At 53.1% G+C, this 9,100-nt stretch overlaps 4 protein-coding genes across 4 annotated transcripts; 2 read left to right on the forward strand and 2 right to left on the reverse strand.

Moving 5' to 3' along the window:
- Window positions 1-204: 204 nt before the first annotated feature.
- LOC9642697 lies at window positions 205-1,796 on the reverse strand. Its single transcript, XM_024681657.1, has 5 exons — window positions 1,751-1,796; window positions 1,327-1,679; window positions 739-1,263; window positions 628-691; window positions 205-560 (listed from the first exon to the last, which is right to left on the reverse strand). Exons 2-5 carry the CDS (start codon window positions 1,675-1,677, stop codon window positions 448-450), a joined length of 1,053 nt encoding a protein of 350 aa, XP_024537425.1. The 5' UTR covers window positions 1,678-1,679; window positions 1,751-1,796; the 3' UTR covers window positions 205-447.
- A 286-nt stretch (window positions 1,797-2,082) lies between these two features.
- LOC112348690 lies at window positions 2,083-3,807 on the forward strand. Its single transcript, XM_024681740.1, has 6 exons — window positions 2,083-2,401; window positions 2,456-2,504; window positions 2,576-2,928; window positions 2,992-3,516; window positions 3,564-3,627; window positions 3,695-3,807. Exons 1-6 carry the CDS (start codon window positions 2,090-2,092, stop codon window positions 3,805-3,807), a joined length of 1,416 nt encoding a protein of 471 aa, XP_024537508.1. The 5' UTR covers window positions 2,083-2,089.
- A 79-nt stretch (window positions 3,808-3,886) lies between these two features.
- LOC112345206 (probable pre-mRNA-splicing factor ATP-dependent RNA helicase DEAH5) lies at window positions 3,887-7,501 on the forward strand. The gene is made up of 2 exons (XM_024671528.1): window positions 3,887-6,916; window positions 6,976-7,501. Exons 1-2 carry the CDS (start codon window positions 3,894-3,896, stop codon window positions 7,367-7,369), a joined length of 3,417 nt encoding a protein of 1,138 aa, XP_024527296.1. The 5' UTR covers window positions 3,887-3,893; the 3' UTR covers window positions 7,370-7,501.
- Window positions 7,469-8,806, reverse strand: LOC9642698 (putative oxidoreductase C1F5.03c). The gene has a single exon (XM_002961202.2). The coding sequence runs from the start codon at window positions 8,721-8,723 to the stop codon at window positions 7,482-7,484; it is 1,242 nt and encodes a 413-aa protein (XP_002961248.1). The 5' UTR covers window positions 8,724-8,806; the 3' UTR covers window positions 7,469-7,481.
- Between the last annotated feature and the right edge of the window lie 294 nt (window positions 8,807-9,100).

The raw sequence follows: 9,100 nt of genomic DNA on the forward strand, positions 1-9,100 counted from the left end.
GATGGTACCATTGTTGCATGAATATAAAGGGAGAAAGGTGGCAGAACATTCCACTTCCTAGTAGTGATTGTTTTCAGCCACTCTTACAAAGAGCAAAATAGTTTACGACAATGCTGGTAAAACGGACCAGCTGAGCCACAACGTTTCTATCCTTGTAAACCTGGCGAGAGAAAAAAAAAAAAGCAAGCGTCTGGAAGAAAAAAACACCCAGCAAAAGTCTGAATTTTGTTGAGCCAAAACAAGTTTCTGAGATAAGTGACAATTATTAGTTCCACTCGCTCACAAAAAGCTTGTGTCCCACTAAGTTTCGTGGACGAAAACGTACAAGCAGCGAGAACTTACCTGACTCCCTCAAAGGCCCAGCTCGACTCGGCCAGCGTCTTGTCGCTTCACCCTACGTGCGTCTCCAGCTCGAGCGGCATTCTTCTGGCACCGCCCGGGCTCCGTTCATGGATGTAGAGTTAACAAGTCCTTGGGCATGAAATCTTCCAGGAGATACACACCCTTCTCTGCTTTCTCCAGTTTCACGCCCAAGTTCTTGCAAAACAGTACATCTTGGCCTGGAAGTAAGTTACCACGATCAGCACAAGGATTGAAGATAGCTCACTCGCAATCTAATTAACTTACAGTCTTGCCTCCAGTACTCGCGAGGAAGCAAATAGTCGTTCTTGTAGTGATCCTCGTAGATCATCTGAGAAAACCGCGTAAGCTTTCCACAAAAGAGAGCACTATACTCACGTCAACCAGGTAGATGATCATGTCGTTGATCTGACTCATCCGTGTTTCCAGCGCAGGTTTGTGAACTTGATACCGCCCATTCCACGCTCTAGCTCGTATCCCCTGGAGCTCTTCCAGCGAGCACTCGAGCATTCCCGATTCCTTCCAGCGACAGTTCTCGCACAGGCTCACAAAGACACCGCGGAATGCTGCTCCGAAAACGCTGGCTGCCGCATCGTAAAGCTCCTCGCACCTGTCCCCCTCCTCGTCGTCGGCAGCTCCCTGGAGGCTCCACTTAACGTGCTCCACGAACGACTTGGTGGTGACCCCGCACAGCTTCTGGAGCTCCGCGTGATCACTCTTGCCTCTCGTCGTCAACGTCCAGGTGTAGAGCAAGCGGCCCATTGTCTCGCTCTCGTCACTGTACGGGTGGAAGTCCCATCGTTGCTTTCGGTAAAGTCGCGAACGATTTGTGAGCCAGTCTTCGACAAAAGCACTCGTCGCAGCACTGACATTCTCGATGTCAGTGCCTCGCAGTTTCACTTCCTGAACATTGGGAAACAAAAGCATCAGATAGAGGATCGAGAAAAGTGGCAAATGCTTACTTACCTCGAGCATCTGGCGGACAGCAGCAGTGAGTTCAATCGACTTGCACTCTATCCTTGGGACGGTATCAAGCCATGGGACAAGCAGCTCGATTATCTCCTCCGACGGTGGAGACTGGTAGTTCTCTGCGAAAAACACCAGTGCAGCGTGAGTGGCAGCGTCCGCAAGAGCCCGCGTCTCGAAAGCAGCCAGCCATTCCATCGCCTGCTCGTAGCTCTCCCCGTCAAGCTGAAGTACCAGCCAGGTATGTATAACATCGCAGGCTGCCTCACTCATGTCAAACAGCCGAGCAGCATCCTCGACGATTGTTTGTGGCATGCAAGTCGAAGGGACTTTCGCCACTGCGTCCGCCATGGCTGGAAGGTTTCTCGTGTTAGAAGTAACAATGAGAAGCAAAAAGAAACGAGAGAGAAGGCCATGTACATACATGCCAGTGCTTCTTCGGTCGCATCTATGTTGAAGGTGATACCATCCTTCTGCAACAAGGAACCTTAGCTTCTGGATCGTAAACATAAGAAACCACTTGGTGTTTGAGCCGATGCCAATCGCTCCCATCTCTCCTGTTCGTGGAGCTGCTCGTGATGAAAGAGGATGAAAGAGGTGCGATCTCTTCTTGTCTAGTGGTATGCCTAGGCCTCATTTCTTGCATTGTAGAACGCTCGCTCAAGGAACGTCCATCCCTTTGCTCCATCCCGACGCTGGTAAGTCTCTCCCCTTTTATATCCCTTGTATATATACTCAAGTATATCCCAAGGCCGGAGGTACCATGGCGAATCCTTTTAGCAAGTGGAGGGAGACAGAGATCGGTGAACAAGTGGAACACGTTGTGAGAGCTTTGTTCTCTCGGTTTGGTCTGGACAACACCGAGTCTCTCAGCTTCTACCACTCGACAGCCCAGCGCCAAGTTCAAGTTTGCGACCTCAAGTGGAGGATTTGGCACCATGCCCTTCGTCACGTCCTTCAGACGACCGTCCCGGATGTTTACTTGCTCGCAATCTTCGCTGCTGACTTCTATGTACAGCAGCTGCCTCCCTTTTCCTTTATGTTCCAGGACGTGGCCAAGATTTTCGATGACGAGGTACTAAGTGGTTTCTTATGTTTACGATCCAGAAGCTAAGGCTCCTCGTTGCAGAAGGATGGTATCATCTTCAACATAGATGCGACCGAAGAAGCACTGGCATGTATGTACATGGCCTTCTCTCTCGTTTCCTTTTGCTTCTCATTGTTACTTCTAACACGAGAAACCTTCCAGCCATGGCGGACGCAGTGGCGAAAGTCCCTTCGACTTGCATGCCACAAACAATCGTCAAGGATGCTGCTCGGCTGTTTGACATGAGTGAGGCAGCCTGCGATGTTATACATACCTGGCTGGTACTTCAGCTTGACGGGGAGAGCTACGAGCAGGCGATGGAATGGCTGGCTGCTTTCGAGACGCGGGCTCTTGCGGACGCTGCCACTCACGCTGCACTGGTGTTTTTCGCAGAGAACTACCAGTCTCCACCGTCGGAGGAGATAATCGAGCTGCTTGTCCCATGGCTTGATACCGTCCCAAGGATAGAGTGCAAGTCGATTGAACTCACTGCTGCTGTCCGCCAGATGCTCGAGGTAAGTAAGCATTTGCCACTTTTCTCGATCCTCTATCTGATGCTTTTGTTTCCCAATGTTCAGGAAGTGAAACTGCGAGGCACTGACATCGAGAATGTCAGTGCTGCGACGAGTGCTTTTGTCGAAGACTGGCTCACAAATCGTTCGCGACTTTACCGAAAGCAACGATGGGACTTCCACCCGTACAGTGACGAGAGCGAGACAATGGGCCGCTTGCTCTACACCTGGACGTTGACGACGAGAGGCAAGAGTGATCACGCGGAGCTCCAGAAGCTGTGCGGGGTCACCACCAAGTCGTTCGTGGAGCACGTCAAGTGGAGCCTCCAGGGAGCTGCCGACGACGAGGAGGGGGACAGGTGCGAGGAGCTTTACGATGCGGCAGCCAGCGTTTTCGGAGCAGCATTCCGCGGTGTCTTTGTGAGCCTGTGCGAGAACTGTCGCTGGAAGGAATCGGGAATGCTCGAGTGCTCGCTGGAAGAGCTCCAGGGGATACGAGCTAGAGCGTGGAATGGGCGGTATCAAGTTCACAAACCTCGGCTGGAAACACGGATGAGTCAGATCAACGACATGATCATCTACCTGGTTGACGTGAGTATAGTGCTCTCTTTTGTGGAAAGCTTACGCGGTTTTCTCAGATGATCTACGAGGATCACTACAAGAACGACTATTTGCTTCCTCGCGAGTACTGGAGGCAAGACTGTAAGTTAATTAGATTGCGAGTGAGCTATCTTCAATCCTCGTGCTGATCGTGGTAACTTACTTCCAGGCCAAGATGTACTGTTTTGCAAGAACTTGGGCGTGAAACTGGAGAAAGCAGAGAAGGGTGTGTATCTCCTGGAAGATTTCATATTCAAATCTATGAATGTAGCGCCTTGTTAGATAAAATATGAAATGTTAGATAAAATATGGAATATTCTTGGTTTCCTTGATTTAGGGGTTGCTAGGGCTAGGGCAGAGAAGCAGCGATGGAGAAAGCGAGAGACGGCGAGGCGGTGCTCCAGAAGAAGCTCGAGTACTTGTCGCTCGTGTCCAAGGTATGCGCCGAGCTGGAGACGCACGTAGGGTGCAGCGACAAGACGCTGGCCGAGTTTATCATCGAGCTGGGCCGGGGCAGCGAGAGCGTGGAGGAATTCGGCGGTAAGCTCAAGGAGAATGGGGCGGAGATGCCGGATTACTTCGTCAAGACGCTGCTGACGATCATTCACGCCATTCTGCCGCCCGTGAGGAAGGAGAAGGAGAAGGACAAGGAGAGGGACAAGGAGAGGAAGGAGAAGGAGAGAGACCGGGAGAAGGAGAAAGATAGAGAGAAGGAGAAGGAGCGAGAGAAAGAGAACAGGGAGAGGGAAAGGGATAGAGAGCGGGACCGAGATAGGGAGAAAGATAGAGATAGAGAAAGGCACAGGGACAGGGATAGCAGGGATAGCAGGACCAGTAGGAGAAGGAGAGACGAGGAAAATGGAAGAGACCAGCGTCGGGAGCCCGAGTCCCGGCCGGAGGAGCCAGAGCTCTACAAGATCTACAAGGGCAGGGTGGCGAGGATAATGGACTTTGGCTGCTTTGTCCAGCTGAATGGGTTCTGGGGGCGCAAGGAGGGACTAGTTCATATCTCTCAGATGGCTTCTCGAAAGGTTGGGCATGCCAAGGATGCTGTGGAGAGGGACCAGGAGGTTTGGGTGAAGGTGGTGTCTTTGACGGGGCAGAAGATGAGTCTTTCTATGAGAGACGTGGACCAGAAAACCGGGGACGATTTGGTTCCTATTCACAAGCCATCAGGAAATGAAGAGGATGCGTTTAGAACCAATCCATCCATTGCCAACAAGCCGTCGACGACAAGGAAGGGTCTTTCTGGGATTCCGTTGATCGACGACGACCCAGACGTATCGCACTCCAGAAGGCCTTCGAAGAAGATGAGCTCTCCAGAGAGGTGGGAGATAAAGCAGCTGGCTGCTTCAGGGGTGGTCGGCATCCGAGAGAATCCCCTGTATGACGATGACGGTGGTGGTATGCTGTATCACGACGAGGGTGCTGAAGAAGAGCTTGAAATCGAGCTTAACGAGGACGAGCCTGCGTTTTTGAGGGGACAAACAAGATACTCGGTGGATCTCTCGCCTGTGAAGATCGTCAAGAACCCCGACGGTTCGTTGCAGAGAGCAGCAACAACTCAGTCGGCTCTGGCTAAGGAGAGAAGGGAGCTTCGCGAACAGCAGCAGCGGACAATGCTGGATTCTATTCCCAAGGACTTGAATCGTCCATGGGAGGATCCCATGCCAGAGACAGGAGAGCGGCACCTAGCGCAGGAGCTCCGGGGTGTAGGACTGTCTGCATACGACATGCCCGAGTGGAAGAAGGATGCGTTTGGGAAGGCTCCAACTTTTGGACAACGGTCGAAGCTTTCGATTCAAGAGCAGAGGCAGAGCTTGCCGATTTATAAGCTGAAGATGGAGCTTGTGAAGGCTGTGAACGAGAACCAGGTCCTGGTCGTGATTGGTGAGACCGGCTCGGGAAAGACGACTCAGATGACACAGTACCTGGCTGAGGCGGGATACACTTCGAGGGGGAAAATCGGCTGCACGCAGCCTCGTAGAGTGGCTGCCATGTCGGTGGCGAAGAGGGTGGCGGAAGAGTTCGGTTGCCGTTTGGGTGAGGAGGTTGGATATGCTATCCGTTTCGAGGACTGCACAGGGCCCGAGACCGTCATAAAGTACATGACAGATGGTATGCTTCTCCGAGAGATACTTGTGGACGAAAACCTCTCGGCATACTCGGTGATCATGCTGGATGAAGCTCACGAGAGAACCATCCATACGGACGTTCTTTTCGGGTTGCTCAAGAGCCTGGTCAAGCGGCGGCCTGATTTGCGGCTGATCGTTACGTCGGCAACTCTGGACGCGGAGAAGTTCTCGGGTTACTTTTACGACTGTAACATCTTCACCATACCGGGACGGTCATATCCAGTCGAGATTCTCTACACCAAACAGCCAGAGACCGACTACCTAGACGCGGCATTGATCACGGTGATGCAAATTCATCTTACGGAGCCGGAGGGGGACGTCTTGCTCTTTTTGACGGGTCAAGAGGAGATCGACACCGCTTGCCAGATTTTGTATGAACGGATGAAGGGTCTGGGACCGAACGTGCCAGAGTTGATCATCTTGCCGGTCTACAGCGCTCTTCCCAGCGAGATGCAAACTCGAATCTTCGATCCAGCTCCTGCAGGGACAAGGAAAGTCGTCGTTGCTACTAATATTGCGGAGGCGTCCCTGACAATTGATGGCATTTACTATGTCGTTGATCCGGGATTCGCAAAGCAGAAGGTGTACAACCCGAAGCTGGGACTCGACTCACTCGTGATCACTCCTATATCTCAAGCGTCAGCGAAGCAGCGAGCTGGTCGTGCCGGAAGAACAGGTCCCGGGAAGTGTTATCGACTTTACACTGAGAGCTCGTTCTGGAACGAGATGCTTCCGACGACTGTGCCGGAGATACAGAGAATCAATCTCGGGATGACGGTTCTGATGATGAAGGCCATGGGGATCAACGATTTACTCTCGTTCGACTTCATGGATCCTCCACAGTCCCAGGCGCTTATTTCTGCTATGGAGCAACTCTACAGCTTGCAAGCGTTGGATGAAGAAGGTTTGCTGACCAAGCTGGGGCGAAAGATGGCGGAGTTTCCTTTGGAGCCACCTCTGTCGAAGATGCTTCTGGCGAGCGTGGACCTTGGTTGCAGCGACGAGATCCTCACAATCATCTCGATGCTCCAGGCGCAAAACATTTTCTATCGTCCTCGTGAGAAGCAGGCCCAGGCAGATCAGAAGAGAGCCAAGTTCTTCCAGCCGGAGGGTGATCACCTGACGTTGCTTGCTGTTTACGAGGCGTGGAGAGCTAAAAATTTCTCCGGACCATGGTGCTTCGAGAATTTTGTACAGTCTCGATCACTGAGGAGAGCACAAGACGTGAGGAAGCAGCTGCTCACGATCATGGACAAGTAAGACAAGTTTTCTTTTTTCCTTTTCGTTTTTCTCATCTGTTCTTGTTTGTGTGCAGATATAAGCTGGATGTGGTTAGTGCTGGGAAGAACTTCACAAGGATCAGGAAAGCAATATGTGCTGGATTCTTCTTCCATGCCGGGCGCAAGGATCCTCAGGAAGGATACAGGACGATAGTGGAGAACCAGCCCGTCTACATTCATCCAAGCAGTGCACTGTTCCAGCGTCAGCCCGACTGGGTGATCTACCACGAGCTAGTTATGACGACGAAGGAGTACATGCGAGAAGTTACACTCATCGATCCAAAGTGGCTGGTCGAGCTCGCTCCCAGGTTCTTCAAGGAAGCCGATCCAACGAAGCTGAGCAAGAGAAAGCGGCAGGAACGTATAGAGCCGCTGTACGATCGGTACCACGAGCCGAACTCGTGGCGTCTGAGCAAACGACGAGGATAAGTGGCTGGCTAAATTTCACCATGGCACGATTGTCAAAAAGCCTCTACAGGTTTTTTCCATGGTTTTCAATTCTCTTTCACTCTCGTTTTCGAAACTCTTCGTTTTCTACTCGTTACAGAAAGCAGTCTTTCCTCCGGGCATTGTTCCTAAAGAACCTGGCCGGATCAAAGTACTTCAAGTCCAAAGTCTTGCATTCGCCATCGACGATGAGCTCCGACAAGAAGGCCCCGGTGGCCGGTCCGTTAAGAATCCCCCAGTAGCCGTGTCCGGTGGCAACGTACGCTCCCTCGACGTTTGGAAGCTTTCCAATGAGCGGCCGTCCATCTTCCGATAGCGGCATGAAGCAGGCCTGGGCGGTCTCGAGCTCGGCCCCTTGGAGGTGGGAGGAGACGGTCTCGGACACTCTCCTCAACATGGCGACGGCCTCGTTCCTGGGCTTGACTTGATCGGCAGTAGCGGGCAGCTCGGCCTCCTCGGACATGCCCGAGACGTAAACTTCGCCGGTGGGACGCGGGTAGACCTCCGGAGCGAGCTGCTTGCCTTCCCGGGTCTTGTACCTCAGCAGCAGCGCGTGCGGGGTGAGATCTTGCGAGCTCTTGGGCCGGACGACGATGCTGTGAGCCTTCCTCCCCGAGATCCTGGTGAGGTCCGAGATGGAGCTGAGATTGCTGGACCAGGGGCCGAGCGCCACCACCGCCACCTCGGCCGGGATGAGCTCCTTGTTCACGACAACTCCCAGCAGCTTCATCCGATGTGGATCCAGGCGGAGCTCCTCCACCTCGCCGCGGATGACCCGGACGCCAAACTCGGCCTCGGCGGCGGAGAGCACCGCTTGCGTGAAGAGAGCCGGATGGACCTGCGCGGTGGTGGTCTGGTTTCCAATCGGGGTGGCACCTTTGACAGGGCCGTCGGTCCAGGATGGAAGAACCGAGGGGGTGGAAGCGTTCACCACCTCGCTGCCACCAGCGTGATGGCTGTCAGTGCCGGACCTTGGCTCCTCCACGACGAGGCTGAGCGTGTCGAGGGGGCGGTAGCCGTAGCGGTGCGCGCCGTCGAGCTCGGCGGCGAGGCGCTGGTGCATGAGGAAGCTGGCGCGCGCGAGCTTGCCGAGGGGGCTGCCATCGCACCAGTCGAGCGCGAGGAAGCCGCCGGCCTTGCCCGAGGCGGCGCAGGCGACGCTGCAGCGCTCCACGACCGTGACGCGGACGCCCTTCTTGGCGAGGAAGTAGGCTGTGCAGGCGCCGATCACACCCGCGCCGCACACGATGGCGTGGCCGGGGCTGGGAGACGGGTCGCTGCTGCTGCTGCTGCTACTGGCGCTGGGATCGATTGGAGTGGGCGGAGTCGGATCCATTGGATTGTTGGAGGTGCCCGCGTCGCCGCCGCGCACCCTGCGCTGGCGCGGCGCGGCGGAGAGGAAAAGAAAAGACAACGGTTGGGTGTCTTGGCCCTAGGAACAGGAAGGTGAAATCTGTGCCACGTCATGTCATAGAAAACAACGATATTTTATTTGTGAATAATAAAAGATGTTTTATGATTATTTCTTGTTGTTTCCTTTATTTTTAAAGTGTATCTCTTTTTTTTTGTGAGTTCTTTTAGTCTTTTTGAATCTTTATTATTGTAATCTTTATTGAAGTCTTTGAAATGTTTTGTACTATATTTGTTATATGTTTTTTAATTAAGTTTTGTGAGTGCATGGAATATGGAAAGGGAATACAGAAATGTGCATAT

This window comes from Selaginella moellendorffii, unplaced genomic scaffold (genome assembly GCF_000143415.4).
Source record: "Selaginella moellendorffii unplaced genomic scaffold, v1.0 SELMOscaffold_0, whole genome shotgun sequence".
In the NCBI taxonomy this organism is placed as follows: Eukaryota; Viridiplantae; Streptophyta; class Lycopodiopsida; order Selaginellales; family Selaginellaceae; genus Selaginella; species Selaginella moellendorffii.